Source organism: Onychomys torridus, chromosome 12, assembly GCF_903995425.1.
Source record: "Onychomys torridus chromosome 12, mOncTor1.1, whole genome shotgun sequence".
Taxonomy (NCBI): domain Eukaryota; kingdom Metazoa; phylum Chordata; class Mammalia; order Rodentia; family Cricetidae; genus Onychomys; species Onychomys torridus.
Genome location: NC_050454.1, coordinates 24,005,600 through 24,023,738, shown reverse-complemented (window position 1 = coordinate 24,023,738; position 18,139 = coordinate 24,005,600). Strand labels below are relative to the sequence as shown.

Sequence of the window (18,139 nt, the reverse complement as noted above, 5' to 3'; positions counted from 1 at the left end):
AGATAGATGTAGCTTCTCATGCTGCAGAGCTGAGGCACACCTCCACCTGCGGGTTGCAAACACTTTACAAACTACCAGAATTTCAAAGGGTGCTAGGTCAAGTAACAAGTTCCAGGATAGCCAGGACTACATAGAGAGACACTGTCTCAAAAATATGAAAGGGAAGCCATTAGCAGAGCAGTGTGCTCGACACACCATGAGCCCAACACCATGAACCCTGCATAGAGGAACCTTTGCCCACCTGCAGCATTCAAAGGGAGCATTTCTCGAATGCTAAATGGTTGTCCAGAGTGAATCATACCCTACTTCCAGATAGGAGGACTGAGACTTTTGAGACCAGCTTTCCTCCTGCACTGCTTCCAACAGTGTGGACTGAGTGCTGCATGGAAATTAGTTTATCATTTCCTGATGGTCATCATACACTGGAGGAGGTTCGAGATGTGTTAGAGTACTTTTTAAAGTGATTTTAGCATATAGGAAGTCCTATTCAAAATCTCATTTGTGTATTTCAAGATAAATCATCATGTGTAAACATAGACCCGCCACTAATATTGGCAGAGCCCAGGGAAAGAATGCAAGGAAGAATCCACAAACAAAACTTGTGAAAATTTCAAGCTATAAAGCAGACTAAAGGATACTAAAAATAAAAAGAAGAGAGGACTGAGGGGTGGAGGAATGGAGGAGGGACGGAGAGAGGGAGGGAGGGAGGAGAGGGGTGAGCTAATAGTAAAGCTCAGTGGTAAAGCATGTCCTTAGAATGTACAAGAGTCTGAATTTGATTCCCTAGCAAAGAAAAGAAATAGAGGGAGGGGGAGGGAGGGAGGGAAGGAGGGAGGGAGGGAGAGAAAAAAAGACAGGGTCCTGAAGGGTGACAGCCTTCAGTTCCAGAGAACAAAGGGAATTTCTTGCTCTTACAGGTTTGGGGGCAAGGAGTGGAGACCATGCCATGTAACCTAGCCTCTGTGTCAGGAGTTACAAGCCAGGAAGGCACTAGATCAAAGTAAAGTTATAAACTGGACCTGGGTGTTGCGGGCAAGGCAAGGAGGTTGGAGACTGCAAGGCCACTCTGTCTTGACAGGCTGTAGGGAGAGGTGACCTGCGCCCTGACTGGAGGGTCTGTGACCTCACAGCTGTTTCCATGTGCCAATGATTGTGTTGGGGTCAGTCCACAGGCAGGAGGTTGCATTCTTAGATGGTGCTTCAGCCGTCTCTAACCTCTCCATACATTTCCTCAACGCCTTTGCTTTCTAACTACACATTCCTTTCCCTGCAGTTCTCGGGAGAGCACACAGAAAAGACAGTAATGCAGAGCGTGTTGTAGGTGGACAGAAACCACAGAGCCATCGCCCAGATCACCCCTGTGTCCTTTGTCCCAGACCCTAGGAGTTAGATCCCGTGGATTGTTCACAAGAGAAAATGGGTTCCCGACAGCAAGGGGTGAATGGAAGGAGAAGGGAGAGAAAGTTCTCCTCTGTTTATTCTTGGGGAGGGGCTCTCTGAGTGTCTGAGACAGGCAGAGTTGTAAAAGTGATGTCCTGCATGAGGGGAGCAGACACCACTTTTACAAATACCAAGTAAAGCCATCGTTTTAAGAAAAAGAAAATCAAGTGAGAGGTGGTTTACCTGTTTGACTTCCTTCTTACAGATCCTTTCTCTCTCTTATTTCTTCTCTGCTTCCCACTGATTCAGATGTGTCTGACACAGGTAATGAATGCCCTGCCGCCCTTTGTAGGGAATCTAAACTGGTTCTGGACTTGCCTGGCTGTCTGCCAGCTCTGCCCCCCTGCCTTCCCCGTCCAGGTCAGGCAGTGCATGGGAGGAGCATCCAGAGAAAGGCTCAGAAGCCAGTCTGCATTGCCAACCATGCTGGGGTGCATCCCTTCTGGGCTATCACAGCGTCAGGCTCCGTCCTCCTTGTTAAGTTCACCCCCAGCCTAGCCTGGAAGGGGAGGAGAGACCCATCAGAGTGGGGGGTCCACTCTCAGCAGTGCTGGCTCTGGGTACACTCAGTCATGCTTTTGATGTGAAGACGTGAGTAGCTCACAGGGAGAGAGCCTTCCTTTGACCTTGACTCTGAATGTAGCAGCCAGAACTCTCACACCGATGCCATTCCACTCCAAATGTGCCTCATGCAGGACTACGTTTTCAACCCTTTGTCTTTCTGGTCCCATCTTAACTTACCTTCCTTAATAAATTTGAATATTGTTTCCATACAACTACACTTTCTAAACATCTTTCGTACAGCCCAGGACCTCTTGGTTCAGAACTGAGTAACTCATAACTGCACTGAGAAGTGTAGATTGGAAACTTTACAAGATCCCCAACCCCCACTATGGAGAGCAAATCTTTTAAAGTAGGTTGGAGGGTCTCATTACATCTCTGCTGATAGGAAACCTCACCAGAGTGACCTTTATACAATGGAAGCCTAGTGGAAGGAAGCCAAAGGGTGGCAGCTGCCTGCCATTCATGTCCCTTGGCAGCCTTTCTGCTATATGATCCATGTGCATGGCACTCCCTCCAAGACAGCATCGTTTTTTCTAGAGCGGTGGTTCTCAACCTTCCTAATGCTGTGACCCTTGAATACAGTTCCTCAGGTTGTGGTGACCTCCAACCATAAAATTATTTTCATTGCTACTTCATAACTGTAATTTTACTTCTGTCACAAATCTTAATATAAACATCTGTGGTTTCCGATGGTCTTAGGCAACCCCTTTGAAAGGGCATTGGACCCCCAAAGTGGTCGGGACCCATGGGTTGAAAACCGCTGTTCTAGATCATATTGCTCGCTTATCAGGTGCAAAGCATTTTTCTGAGTGTTTTCATGTGATTGTGTCGACACAGATCTGGGAATCTTCCGGAGGGCTGCTATGGTGTTCTACACAGACTGTATCCAGCAGTGCAGCCGACCTCTGTATATGGTACGTGCATGCTCCTGTGTTCCTTGGCCCTCCCCCAGAACGTGGAGGAGCAGTGGGAGAGCCAGGTTGGGGGGCAGTGACTCAAACCTCCAGAAATCCAATGAACCAGATGGCCTGAGATGGCTGCAGTCCAGTCAGTGGGGAAAGAATCGTGTTGTTTGTTCTTTTAAAAAGGCAAGCTACAATGGTCCTGCTTTTATAGATAAAATATTTGCTAATCTTTAAGGAAGATAAAGGAAATATATAAACACACACACACACACACACACACACACACACACACACACACACACACAACTCGAAACTGTCTTGTTTTATTTTGTTTTTCAACACAGGGTTTCTCTGTGTAGCTTTAGAACCTGTCCTGGAACTCACTCTGTAGACCAGGCTGGCCTGGAACTCAGACATTCGCCTGCCTCTGCCTCCCAAGCACTGGGATTACAGGCGTGTGCCACCACTGCCTGAAAAACCACAAACTTTTAAAATGGTATATATGTTTTAGTTTTATTTTGCTTTTTGAGAACTTCACATATGAGCACTCTATCTCCATGACTACTGACTCTTCCTCTTCTATTATTATTGTTTCATATATATGTATAGATCTATATACACACACATGTATATGCAACCTACTGAACCTAGTTAGTGTTGCCTGTTTGTACATGTGTCCAGGGCTGATCATTTGGTATTGGGAAACCTGTGAGGGAGCTTCTTCCTGGAGGAAACTGATTCTCCTTCTCCTGGTAGCCATTGACCACCTGTAGCTCTTCATCTTGGGGTGGGACCATGTGGAATTTACCCCGCCCATGTTGGCATGTCAACCGGAATACACCAAACTTTTAAATAGTGATCATTACTGTGGGGAGAATCAGGGCAGAACGCCTTTATAAATAATCCAAAGAGGTGCCCTCCCTCGTGAAAATGAAGTTCCACACTATTAACACTTTGACCAGGACAGCAGGTCCGAACTGGTACAGCTCTGAACGGAGGTTTCCTTCTGGTTACCTCCATGAGTGTGTCAGTTGCTTACTGTTGCTGTGGTAGAACTCTTAGACAAGCAACGTGTGGAGGAAAAGGTTACTTTGGCTTACACTCCTGATCTCAGTCAGTCACTGAATGAAGTCAAGGCAGGACCTCAAGGGAAGAACTAAAACAGACACTGTGGAGGGGTGCTGCTTAGTGCCTTGCTCCTTATGACTTGCTCAGTCTGCTTTTTGTTTTGTTTTGTTTTTTGAGACAGGCTTTCTCCGTGTAGTTTTGGAGCCTGTCCTAGATCTCACTCTGTAGACCAAGCTGGCCTCGAACTCACAGAGATCCGCCTGCCTCTGCCTCCTGAGTGCTGGGGTTGAAGGCGTGTGACACCACTGCCCGGCCATATTATCCATTTCTATACTAAGCCTAAGAGTCCAGGGCTGGAAGCTCTGCCTTAGTTTCCTGGCCATTGACCTTGGGAAGTATCCAATGGGAAGTCCACTTACATCCTCTGAGCTTTGGCCTTTGCATGGTTCTGTGCTCAGATCTGATGCTGCCTTCTGCCCCAGAACACAAGAATTCAGTAAGAGCCCAATTAATAATCCAATAGCCAGAAGGATTGCTACATCAAGAAAAACAGAGAGACTTGAAGCAGGAATTTTCTCTAGGTGAGACCTATAAAGCTCATTAGAACCTACAAGTATTTTGGGAGCTGTGTGTGCCTGGGCTAAGAGCTGGGTGGGGCAATTAATGTCCGAAGCGTAGAACAATTTTTGCTTCACAGCCAAACTGAGCAGGAGGTTCAAGATTCTCTACCCACTCAGGGCTCCTACACATGCATAGCTGTCTCCACTGTGAGTATTCCCACATGAGGCAGCATCAGCACCACCCCCAGTCTGTGGGGCACACACGGCTGTCTCTTGCCTTGTCCCCTGTGTGGGTTTTGACAAACATAGCATGACAGGCTTCGGAGCATACGGAGCATCGCTCAGAACAGTCTGGCTTGCCTAACACTCCTTTGGGCTCTGCCTGTTCGCCTCTCCTTCCTTTGGCCACTGCCAACCTCTGATCTGCTTCCGGAAGGCTGCCTTCTTGTTTTGCCTTTCTCAACGTGTCATGTGACTGGACTCGAGTCATGTGACACCTTCTCTTAGGCTTACCTCTTTCACTTAGTAGCATGCATCTACATTTTCTCTTTGTTGTTTCCATGGCATGACAGCTCTTTTCTTTTTTAGTTCTGAATACTCCTCCTTGGTCTAATAGTACTACCCCGCATTTATCTGTGAACCTACAGAAGGCTGGCTGGCTTGTTGCCTCCAGGTTTGGGTTCTTCCAAATAACACTGATAGAGCAATCATGGGGCTGGGGTCGCTTGAACCTACGTATTCAACCCATTTGGGTGCATACCATGGAGAGAAATTGGTAGGTGACATGGTAAACAGGTATTCAGTTTTGTGTGAAAAACAAAACAAAACACCAAACTGCCCCAATCAGGCAGAGCCCGCTTGTACTCCGGATGCACATTTGTTCCAGGAACAGACTATTCGGGCGACTCCACGTCCTCACCAGCATTGGCAACCAGTGTTTTAGATTTTCACTATTCCAGCAAGAAAATAAACTTTTGTTTTGTTTTGTTTTTAGACAGTGTCTCCCTATGTAGCCCAAGCTGGCCTGGTACTTGCTATGTGGACAAGGCTGGACTCGAACTCAGAGATTCACTTGCTTCTCCCTCCCAAGTATTAAAGATTAAAGAACTTAAAAAAAGAAAAAAGAAAAGACATTTCTTTTATATTAGATGGAGCACGTAAGGAAGCAGAGAAGTGGGAAACTGGGAGATAAGTGGCCATGTATATGCAAGTATAATTAAATACACCTAGGAGTTTTAAGTAGCAGCAAAGGGACAGAAAGGGATGGAGAATGAATTTCACTTGAGTAACCTTAATCATGTGGACAGTTCCCCTGTATCTCCCAGCCCCCATTCCTTAACATCAGGGTTAAGATTGTGGCTTAGGAGTGAAAACTGACTCCTACATTTAGTTCTGACTGTGCAGTCCAGGCCATGGGCACATAAACAGTAGAATCCTCACGACTGGGTAATGAGTAGGTCACCAGCCTCCTGCTGAGAGGTGGAGCCAGCTGCTCAGCTCTCCTAACCTCTGCAGGGGCAGCCACCCCCTGCTCTGCTGACCACACTTTCTTACACGGAGCTGTGCTACAACCCTTTGTAGTCGGGTCTCGCTGTCCAGCCTGGCTGAGGATTAAGGTAAACCCCAGAATAGACTTTGCACAAGGTTATTGTTTTTCCACGGGTGACGCTTTCACCCCAGTGAGTTGCTAGCATCACGGAGTCTATTCTAACTCTCACTTTTCTCTTTTCCAGGACAGGATGGTGTTGCTTATTGTGGGAAATCTGGTTAACTGGTCCTTGTAAGTGGAATTATGGGCAATAATGTCCTTATCATTATTAATGTCTGTAACATTCAGTTTAGAGTTCTTTGACTGTCATTTTTACAAGGAACTCTGAAATTAAGGAGACTGTAAAACTGCTTGTTCCAGAGACTTGATAGAAAGTGTTAGGTGTTCCTTAACACCTGCAAAAAAAAAAAAAAAAAAAAAAAAACAAACAAAAAACCCAAAACAACAAAAAGTAAACAGAAAACCAAAACAACCACAACAACAAAACACTAGGCATCTGGAGAGATGGATTAGTTGGTAAAAGCACATGCTGTCAAGCCTGAGAACCTGAGTTCAATCCCCAGAACCCACGAGGGTGGAAGTCGAGAACCAACTCCATCAATTATACACACGCACATACTGTAATATGCTCATATATACAAATAGACACATAAAAATAAATATTTTAATTAAATAAGTGCACTAGGAAGCTCTTGTTTACTGGTGGAGGCTTCTTCCAAAAAAAAACATTGATGCTGGGGCTGGAGAGATGGCTCAGTGGTTAAGAGCACTGACTCTTCTTCCAGAGGTCCTGAGTTCAATTCCCAGCAACCACATGGTGGCTCACAGCCATCCGTAATGAGTTCTGGTGCCCTCTTCTGGCCTGCAAGCATGCATGTATGCAGAACACTGTATACATAATAAAAATAAATAAATCTTAAAAAGGGGGGGGGGGAGTTGGGATTTAGCTCAGTGGTAGAGCGCTTGCCTAGCAAGCATAAGGCCCTGGGTTTGGTCCTCAGCTCAAAAAAAAAGAATTACCTGTGATCCCTTTGGGAAAAAAAAAAAAAAATTGATGCTTTGCTAGAATTCTCCCAACAAGACAAATATCTATATAGACAAACTGGATGGATGGGTGGATGGACAGATGGATCAATGACTGAGAGAAAGAAAGGAAAGAAAGAAAAAGGATTCTTCCCATGAGTGCAAAAGGCCACATAATTTAAAGTTATCTTGTAGAACTTTGCATAATATCTATTGAGGAGACATTCATTTATATAAAATACTTCTTCCTCAGTTTGTGGGGTGTGTGTGTGTGTGTGTGTGTGTGTGTGTGTGTGTGTGTGTGAGAGAGAGAGAGAGAGAGAGAGAGAGAGAGAGCGAGCAAGCGAGCGAGCCCAGGAAGCCCAGACAGCAAGAGCAGAGCAGCACACATATCAATTACTAATTGATGAATCCCAGGAAAGGCCACCCAGGAGTTTTTAGTGAACTAAGGATTTCAGAATTCTGAAGGATGGCATTTCATGCACAATCTACAGCACAGTCAGCTGGACTTTAAAATTCAAGGCCATTAATAACAGCTTTGCTCTTGAAATACTTAGGAATAAAATTTGAGAGATGTGCAGAATCTTTCTTCTGAAAATTTAATCGTCTTATTAGTACACATGGAAGAAAATGTAACTGAGGGGAGAGAGATGTCGGGTCTGGGTTGAAAGACAGATTACTGTTCTCCAGCTAATGTATGAATTTTAAATCAGAGCTAGAATTGAGATAATGGACTGTTATTACAGAATGTAGAGCATCAACAGTCTCTGAAAAGCAAGGTTAACACGAGGAAGGAGGGCCGAGAATACAGTAACTATTCCAACATTATCCAATAGAACTTTCTGGAATTATGTAAATGCTCAGTGCTGCACAGTCCTAACAGGAACTATTAACATGTGGATAGTGTGATGCTGAAATGCAGCCCCTGTATCTGAGGAACTGAATTTCAATTTTTATTTAGTTTTAATTAATTTAAATTTCAATAACCATGTGTGGCTGCCCCATGAGTTGGCATGGCTAGCCTAATAAGGAAATCTAATATTAAAAAAAACAAAAACAAAAACAAAACAGAGTGAGGCAAGCACTGGTCCAAAATTAGAAATATAAGCCAGTGAGTCAGAATGAAGAGGACAGAAGCAGATGTGTTGGTTCACATTAGAACTCAGCTCCTTGGGACAGAAGGCAGGAGGATCCCAAGTTCAAGGCCAAGGCCAACCTGAGCATCTAATCAAGATCCTTTCTCAGAATAAAATACATATGATTTAATCCCCCAGTACAGTGAAAGCAAACAGAATGGAGATAAGAAAAATCCTGACAAAAAACCATGCCAATATAGATTTTATCACATTTAAGTTTTTGTTAACATGTGATGATTTTATACACACACACAAATGTAGTTTAGCGTGACATTTCAAAACATGTATTCAGCATATACCAATCAACTACACACACACACACACACACACACACACACACACACACAAACACACACACACAAATGTAATTTAGCGTGACATTTCAAAACATGTATTCAGCATACACCAATCAACTACACCTTCCTTTTATCCACCCTCCACTTCCCAACTTCTAGTCATCACTATTCTTCATTCAGGTTTGATTTCCATTTCCTTGGTATATGATGATCTCAATGACTCTGTCATATATTTATGGCCATGTGCACACATTCTTTTGAAAAGAATCTAGTCAGATTGTCTGGAGTGTGTGTGTGTGTGTGTGTGTGTGTGTGTGTGTGTGTGTGTGTGTGTGTGTGGTGTGGGTATGGGTGTGGGTGTGGGTGCATACACTAGGGAGCTCCTTGTAGAGGTCAGAGGCGTTGGGTGTCTTTCTCTGTTGCTCTCCACATATTTTTCAGTATTTCGACTAGACAGCCTGACCAATGAGGTGCCGGGATCCACCTGTCTCTGTTCTGGGGTTAGTGGAGTGTTCTGCCATGCCTGGGATCAGAACTCAGGTCCCCAAGCTTGTTACAAGAGCACTTCATTCTCTGAGTCACTAGCCCCCCAACACCCTGTCCCTCATCTGCCCATTTTAAAGTTGTGTTACTTGGGTTTTGTGTTACTGGTGTTTTGAATTCTTTGTCTTTTGGATATTGTTTAGTTTGATTTTCTGTTGATGTGATCAATACCTTGACAAAAATCAGGGGAAGGTTTATTTCGGCTGACAGATGTAGTCCATCATGAAGGGAAGTCACAACAGGAACTGAAGGCAGGAACTGAGGCAGCCCCGTGGAGGAGCACTGCTTACTGGCATACTCAGTCTGCTTTCTTCTTCACCCAGGACCATCTGCCTGGGGCTGACACCACATGCAGTGGACTGGGCCCTCCCCACCAATGCCTGATCAAGAAAAGGGCTAGCCTGAGGGGGGCATTTTCTCAATTGAGGTTCTTCTTCCTAGACGACCCTATCTTATGTTGACAACAAAATAAAACAAAACTAGATGGGCCAGATATTAACCCAAAATGAATCAATCCAGGATTGTTGCTAACTATTTTCTTGTTTTCAAATGCTTGTCTCTTTCCTCTGTGAACTGTTTGCTGTGCAGAAGCTTTTCAGTTTGATAAAATCCCACTTGTCAATTTTTACTTTTTGTTTCCTGGAGTCATGATGTAGTTGTTTTGTTGTGTGTCATACTGTGTGTGTGTGGTTTTGTGTGTGTGTGTGTGTGTGTTTGTTTGTTTATTTGAGACAGGGCCTTGCTATCTAGTCCTGGCTTGTTTAGTCCTCACTTTGTAGTCCAGGATAGCCTCAAGCTTATGCCAATCCTCCTGACTGAGGTTCCAAAGTGCTGAGATTACAGGTCTGCACCACCCATCACACTGTAGGTTTTTAAAGTATATATATATATTTTAATTCAAATAAGTAGATGAAGAAGAGTTGCAGCTGTGTGTAGCACAAGCCTTTAATCCCAGCACCTGGGAAGCAGAGGCCAGCATGGTCTACAGAGCAAGTTCCAGGACAGCCAGGGATACACAGAGAAACCCTGTATGGTGGGGGGGGGGGGGGTTGTTACTAAGATTTTGTTATACTGAATAGAAATTTTAAACAAACTTGAAGTTACCCCTCAGTCAAAGTAAATTTCAGTGTCAAATTAAATATGGAGCGCTGGCATTAACTTGGTAATGCTTGTCAAGCTAATTACTGATGCAATCCTTCGTCCAGCAATCTGATGAACTAATAATAAATGAAAACAAATACAGTGTGTCTGAAGCATTTACTCCCTCATGACAGCACTGTTTATAATCATGAAAAACTGAAGGAGTCTGGGAAAACCATTCCCCCCAGAAAGGAAAGATAACTGTTCACGGTGCACTCACTCACAAGACCGTGGTGAGGTCACTAGAAATGAATGTTCTGGCAAAGGTGTAATAAATTAAAAGGTATTTATATCACTCATTAAGTTGTGTATTGTCACTCACCATCCAAGGACATTTCGGTTAGCCGAGGACCGCGTGTACTCCGTGCTTCCGAAAGACGGTATGGCCTAGTGACATGGTGGCCATCTTGGCTTGCATAAGGACATGCTATGATGTTCACACAATGCCAAACTCACCGACTGTGCATTTCTCAGAAGGTATCCCCATCATCACACAATGCATGACTGTACCTTAGAGTGTGTTTTTAAGTAGTGAACTCCCACAGTAGTTAATGATCCACTCATGTTATACCTGTTTTCTGCTGCCAACACCCTGTCCTATATCCACAGTGCCTTCTTTGGGTTGATCTACCGGCCCAGGGACTTTGCATCCTACATGCTGGGCATCTTCATCTGCAACCTGCTGCTGTACCTGGCATTCTACATCATCATGAAGGTGAGCACAAGTGGGGAACTGGCAGCACGGGGGGCCTGCCTGCAGCTGGGACTCCAGCCTCAGTGGCTTTGCATCTCTCCACAGCTTCGCAGCTCTGAGAAGGTCCTTCTGTTACCACTGTTCTGCATCGTGGCCACGGCGGTGGTGTGGGCTGCGGCCCTGTACTTTTTCTTTCAGAACCTCAGCAGCTGGGAGGTAAGACACCCACTCTTTCATCCGAGCAGTTCTCGGTCCATTGTGCCTTGTGGACCTTCCTCCCTCTCCTGCATTTGTTGCTTCTTATCTTTCCCCCATTATTTAAATCCACAGCTTTCCCCAGAAGAGAAAAGGCTTAGTAGCCACCCTTGAATGACAGGCAAGTGACGTGTGGTCAGCATTGCCAGGGTAACACCACATGACCTTGCAAGCCCCGTAGATACTGCAAACACGATCTCCTCTCGTTCTATTATGGTCTGTTCCCAGAGATGTTTAATGCTCAGTTAGTATATTGTCGCCATCTTTCTCGTCACAGTCGTCAGCCACCAGTAAATGCAGGAGTGGGACACTCCATCCACCCTGCAGACAGGAACGCTGAGACCTCAGAAACTGTGTCTGAAGCACAAGCAGGACGTCTCATCTCTCTACCACAGCATCAGCACATTTGATCTTAGAACACTTGTTTGACCCCAGAAAGAAAACTCACGAGCAGCCATTTGGTTCTTGTTGACCTGCTAATACTTGGCAGCCACTAATCTACCTTCTGTGGCTGTGGAATTGCCAGGCTAGGCATTTCCTAGATCAGTGGTTCTCAACCTTCCTAATGCTCCCACCCTTTAATACAGTTCCTCACGTTGTGGTGATCCACAACCATAAAATTATTTTGTGGCTACTTCATAACTATAATTTTGCTAATGTTATAAATCATAATATAAATATCTGATATGCAGGATATTTGATATGTGTCCCCTGTTGGGGTCTCCGACCTACAGGTTGAGAACTGCTATCTTAGAGATAGAGCCACACACACATCAAGTGGCCTCTGAGTCTGGCTTTATCCACGCGGTGTGCAGTGTGATGGTTTCTAGGTCATCCGTGTTATGGCCCTGCATGAGCATGTCTTCTAATTACTGAGCAGTTTATCCACTGTGGGGCACAGTGCATGTTATCAGTCCATTCAGCAGCTGGTGGACACCTGGGCTATCTCCATCCTGGAACTACTATAAGTAGTGTTGCTGTGAACAACTGTACATGATCCTCAGAAGCTGACTTTCTGAGCGCTTCCTCAAAGTCAAACCCTGAAACCGTTGAACCATGGGACTTTTGCCTACACCTGCCTCTCTTTCCTCCAGGGAACCCCAGCTGAATCCCGGGAGAAGAACCGGGAGTGTGTCCTGCTGGACTTCTTCGATGACCATGACATCTGGCACTTCCTCTCTGCTACTGCCCTGTTTTTCTCGTTCCTGGTGAGTCAGTCGATCTTCCTGCTCCTTTCTTCCCTTTGCAATCTTGCATATTTCCCGTTGCTCATCCTCAACTTCTCTATACTCCAGATACTCTCTGCGTTTGCTCATTGCAATTCAATGCACTGACCATCTCCCCGTATTTTCTTTATTTCTCTTTTTCTTTTTACTGTAACTTCTGTGAGATCATAACTTTCATGTTCCTCTACTTTCCAATGTTTGCACACACAGAAGAATGACAAACCATTTTCCCTAGGTTGCATGTTGCCCTGGGACAGAACTGGTCTTTGGACTCAAATGCTCAGAATTCCCCCAGTGGTTACTTAGCGTCACATTCACTAAAATTCTCATACATGGAATTATTCCTTCTCATGATGGGCTCTCTTCCTTCCCTTCCTCCAGCCTCACTGTGTATTTTGTAAAGATTAGGTTCCTCGAGAAACTCAAAAGAGCTACCTAGCCAGCATGTTCCTGGTCTAGGGTTCCTATGATTTGTTTGTGCCCCTTCCCAGAATCCATTAATAATCCTCGGCATTCTTTAGTCCTTTTTAAAATTTTCCTAATTAAATGTCTTGGTGCCTGGGCGCAGGTTGTGGTGATAACTGTGGTCGGTCACTGTAGATGGCCTCCAGCCTCGTGAGGCCAGGCATGCAATCACAAGAGTGGGGCAGGGCTGCCCTCTAGTGGCCAGAGTGGAAAGTTCTACCACTCTCTGTGACTCTTGAGGACTTTTCGGATAAGAGAGACCTGAGATAAGAGAGGGGCTAGTGTTTCATGTGGGGAGGGAATTAGAGCAAAGTAGGAATGGTCCATTTTTATACAGCAATCCTCTACACAACAATACTTCACTTCCCATAGGTCTTGATTTACATGTCTTCTAAGTAATGACTACCCAGGCCACCTTACTAAATATTTTACCATTCTACACTCCAAGCTCTGGTTTAATTTTAACCCTCAAACGTATGTCTGGAAATACATTGTCTTCTACCTCATGAACTTTCTTCCTATTTAAGATCCTTTCCCAAATGTGAGCTTCAGGGCAAAGGGTGGGTATCAATTTCATCCCTAGCTGAGTCTCTAGTATCGAGAATAGCACATGAGCACCCTCATCATGGGTATTTCAATAAGTTGACACAGGAGCTATAATTTGATAATGATAAGCCCCAGTTAAAAGCAAGGCATTGCAGACCAAAAATATGGGAGGGGAGATGCTGTTTTCAGTCTGCGAAGTCATGAAGAAAAGCAGGTGCTCGGTGTGACCAGGACTTACATTCCCTTCCCATCGCCAACCCTCTCTCTACAGGTGTTGTTGACTCTGGATGATGACCTGGATGTGGTCCACAGAGACCAGATCCCTGTCTTCTGAGCCTGCAGCAGCGCAGGAGAAGACCCGATCCACTTTGGTGCTGTTTCCTGGAAAATACGGTGACTGCAGCAGCATGCCCACTGCCCGACACTCCACTTGTCCCAGCGGAGTCCACGGTGTCTGCATTCACACAGGAAGGCGAGAGCTTGGGGGTGAGCTAGCCTGGAGAAGAGTTGGAGAAGGGAAGCCCTGCTGTGCACAGAGGCAAAACCAGGAGGCTCCAGAACCTTTGCAACTTGGAGCTCAATCTAGACGCAAGCTGCCTCGGCTCCTCCCCTCCTCACTGAGATTGGCAGGAGAAACCAGCTCTTTGTACCTCCCACCTAGAACCTTTGCTGTGGTCGCCGCCAACCCTGTAAGGTACCTGCTGTTCTAGAAGCCCAAAACACCATCTCACTTCTCTGGGCCCTCAGAGGATGTGATTCCTTAGAATATGGTGCAGAAGTGGGACCGAGTCTCCACCCAATTGAGACAGACGTTCTGGTAACTCAAGCTACTCAAGAGGAATAAACACTGAACAGCCTCCCAGGTTCCTGGCGCTGCTGGAAATGCTCAGGATGGGACTTTGTCATGCACGCTCCTGGGGTCACCATTGCTGGCCCCAAAGTCTAGGAATCATGTATGTCCTAGTGTCTTGATGACCCGGCACTCTGATGCGGCCTTCTCTGAAGGGCCCTCCTTTCTCCACAGACTTCTGACAGCTCCAGGATGGATGAGAACGGGAGAAAACACCACAGCAGAAGTAAGGGAGGTGACAGACAGCGCCAAGCGGCTGAGCGTCAGGCAGGTGGCCCTCCTCATCTTAAGGACTCTGGATTCTGGAACAAATTCAACCAAGCAGCAGCGTTGGGTGGTCCGCGCACACACAGCTCAATCTGTGCGTACACAGCCTTAGCAGGGAAATCAGCCTTCCCAGCGGCATCACCCCGGGGTCCTCCACAATTGAGCCTCCCACCTGACATTTATGAGGCTGTAATTCAGGATGTACGTGTGTTCCTCCCCAACGTGGGTGGAGGAGCTCATAGATAACCCAGCCGCCTGGAACTGCATCTCCCGCTTCCTCTCCCCAGTCCGCTGTAAAGCAGCTCAGCGCTCCAGTTCCCCCTCTCTCATCATCTGGCAAATCCCGAGAGACGCTCCATTTTGACCAGGCTTCCTGGTTGCCTGGAGTACGGCGTCACCGGAAAAGAGACGTACAAGTGTGTGCGCACATGCCTACTTGCTTGTGAACTTGAAATTTCTCCTCGCCCGGGCTTTCTTGATCACTTATGAAGGACATGGACCAGGCATTTCTCTTTTTAAAAGTTATTATTCTTTTTCTCAAATATCTGCATACTGTTCAAACATGTGCCTTGGAAGTTTGAACAGCAAGCTTTTCTTGATTTAAAAAATGCAAAGATAATTTCCACGAATCATTTTGTGCGGTTTTTCTTTCTTTCCTAAGTGGTCTCGTGTTTGCAATGGTTTTTCTGTTACTCTTCATTACTTCAAAACAAGTTGGCTTCTGTGGGTCATATGATGACTATCCATTAGATAATTGTCCTAGTCAAACATCTGTTTTTTAAAAAGAGGTTGCCAACAAGTGAGACGTTGTGGTTCACGCCCTTAATCCTAGCACCCGCAGAGGCAGGTGGGTTTATGTGAGTTCAAGGACAACCTGGTCTACAAAGTGAGTTCCAGGCCAGCTGGGGATGCACAGTGAGACCCTGTCTCAACAAAACAAGATAAAACAAACAAACAAACAAAAGAAAGCAAATTCAAATCTGATTCTTATGGCTGATCGCTGGTTCTTTCAAAGCAATCCTTCTAATGTTAAATCCTAAATGACCCAATAAGAAAAGTGTGTAGAGAAAAGAGAATCCAAACAGTCCTGTGACCTGAGAGAATACATGCAAAGACACACTACCTGTTTTGGAAGCTTGTTTGCAGGGCAGAAAGCCAATGAAAACAGGACAATAGAAAGGGCCCTATGGAAGGGAAGGAGAGAGGGTGATTGTGCCACTGTATTCTTGTGTTCTGTTGTGTCTTGTTGTCACATTTCCTGGTCATTTCTGTTCTTTGCAGCAGGACTAAAAAGCCCCAGACCAAACCTGCTTTTAAAAATAGAACTTCCAAGTCATGTGTTGCTAGTTCTTTCTACAGCCCCAGATCTTATGGTTGGAAGTCAGTGTGCTTCATCTGGGATGCTAGTGTGATTGCTGGGGTAGAGGAAGGCCACTGGACATGTCAGCAGCCTCTGGCACATCACTGGGATCTAAAACAATACCTGTGAAAACTCTCTGCCAAGTTTGTGCACTTTGCTCCTTAAAAGCCAAGGCCAGGCTCACTCTGAGGGCCAAGTGCAGACGGCAGGTAACAGAGAGCGTGAAGGGCGGAGGCTCTTGGCTGAGAACACCCAAAAGTAAAGAGAGCTTCTCGGGTCGGAGAGGAACAGAGATGCAACAGCCAGAGAAGGGAGACTGTGCTCGTAAATACGAGCTCTTCACACCTCTGACAAGCACTGAGGAGCTAGCTGCACCTGTTCATGCAGGATGCCTGGGAGATTCGCCTGGTTTTATTTTAGCAGCAAGAGAAGCCAATGGAAAACTGGAATCTATCTGAGGAAGGGACTTTCCATGACTAAAGGCAATCCCTGAGCCAGCAACTGGGGCTGAAAACAGTTGCAGCTGCTTCCCCAGTAACTCCAGACACCCTTCAGAATGTTCTGTGGGGTTGCAGAATGCATGTGTCAGCGAATCAAATAATACCCGAACTGAATGCTTCTCATTCTGGGTGCCAGGCACTCTGTCTTAATCTAGAGAATGGCAGGAGCTCAAAGATGCCTCAATGGAGGCAACACTCAAGTGTAAGTGAGATCACAGAGTCAGACCTACTGGCTGTGTGACCTAAGTTTAGCTGCTGAAGCTGTAATTCCCTGCACAGCTCCACAATGTTACACAAGGCTCATGAAAGTGCTAAGGGCCCAGGAACGCCATCAGCACAAGACTGGTCCTCAGGTCCCACCTCCTAACACCCATGGGGATGTGAGACAATAGCATAGCTGTCAGCTGTCCTGGTTCTGTCCTTTCAGATCCTCCATGGCAGCCACCTGTCCTGTTTCCTACCCTCATCTGCAAGTGACCCTAGGGTTGGGAAGCCTTTTGACCTTCAGAGGCAAGACCCAGATTATCGCTTATCCAATCCCTAGGCTCCTCCTTGCCATCTACCACAGCATTTTCCTCTTAATTCCAACCAGAAAGTGTTAATGCCTCCAGAATTGGAGCCTAGTGGAGAGTCTGGCTATAAACGGTATCAGCCTTTGTCGCTGCCATCTGTGCCCTGGGTCTCAGAGGAAAGAAAGCTTTCATTTGTGTCCTTCAGAGTGGTTGTTACCACGGGAGTCTAAGGAATGTCAGGTGTAGTGCCCCCACACTCCTTACCCATCAGTCAGGGCTCCCACTAGCGAGCAAGCTGGAGGCTCTGCCCGTGGGAAGGGAGCCTCAACCTCTCAGGTGCCCAGGAAGAAGGTCCTATAGCGAAGGACAAGTGTCAAGTGACCCGCCATGACTCATCTCCTGGAAGGAAGAAAGAACACGGAGTGAAGATTTTTTGCTCAGCCTGAAGCTGGCCAAGGCTGGCTCATGGTGATTCCACACGGTGGGGAAAGCAGACTTTTTTTTTTTTTTTTTTTTTTTTGCTTCGTTTGCTTTCACTGTTTAGAGAAGACAAGACACACACCAGCGCTAAGTTTGCACGTCCCCTTGCTATTCCGGCACCTCTGTCAACAAGGCTAAGGGCTTATTTGAATCTTGGTCATTAACACATACGAATTCAGGCAAACACAGCAAGCATCCCAGAGCTTCCAGAACACTAGAGCAACCATCTTGGCTCAGATGGGATCATTCTATCGAGAGTCTTCCTTGCTGCTCTTCCCAGGGCACCTTCACATACTGTGCAGTCTTCCTGATGTGAAGTCTTGATGCTCTCACTGGAAGACAAAGAGGATGAGGTGGTTACTGTCTGTGGTGGTTAATGTCATCAACTTGACAGGCTCCAGAATAACCTGGGGGTCAGGCCTTTGGGCACACCTCTATGGGTTTATCTAAATTAGGTTAGACTGTAGGCATGCCTGTAAGGGATTGTCTGGATTGGATTAATGAGGTAGGAAAACCTACCTTAATAGTGGACAGCACTAAGTCCTGAGCTGGGTACCACACTGAGTTGACTAAAACAGGAAGTGATCTGAGCACACAGCATTGACCTCATTCATTACACTCTGCTTCCTGGCTGCAGATGCAATGTGACCAGCCGCCTCACACACCGTAGCTATGACTTCCCCACCAAGATGGATTGCACTCAAACTGTGAGCTAAAATCAAACCCAGGCTTTAGGTTGCTCTCGTCAGATGTTTTGTTA

At 45.9% G+C, this 18,139-nt stretch overlaps 1 protein-coding gene across 2 annotated transcripts in view; it reads left to right on the top strand.

Annotated features, from left to right (window-relative positions):
* Positions 1–15,156, top strand: part of Sidt1 (SID1 transmembrane family member 1) — a 93,380-nt gene extending 78,224 nt beyond the window's left edge. The window contains exons 20-26 of one of the 2 annotated variants that reach the window (XM_036203722.1): positions 1,690–1,697; positions 2,835–2,918; positions 6,271–6,317; positions 10,834–10,939; positions 11,024–11,134; positions 12,268–12,381; positions 13,682–15,156. In XM_036203722.1, the coding sequence (XP_036059615.1) occupies positions 1,690–1,697; positions 2,835–2,918; positions 6,271–6,317; positions 10,834–10,939; positions 11,024–11,134; positions 12,268–12,381; positions 13,682–13,744 (533 nt within the window). In that variant the 3' untranslated portion in view covers positions 13,745–15,156. Of the gene's footprint in view, positions 1–1,689; positions 1,705–2,834; positions 2,919–6,270; positions 6,318–10,833; positions 10,940–11,023; positions 11,135–12,267; positions 12,382–13,681 lie in introns of both variants that reach the window. The other variant, XM_036203721.1, reaches the window with a different exon arrangement.
* Positions 15,157–18,139: the final 2,983 nt, after the last annotated feature.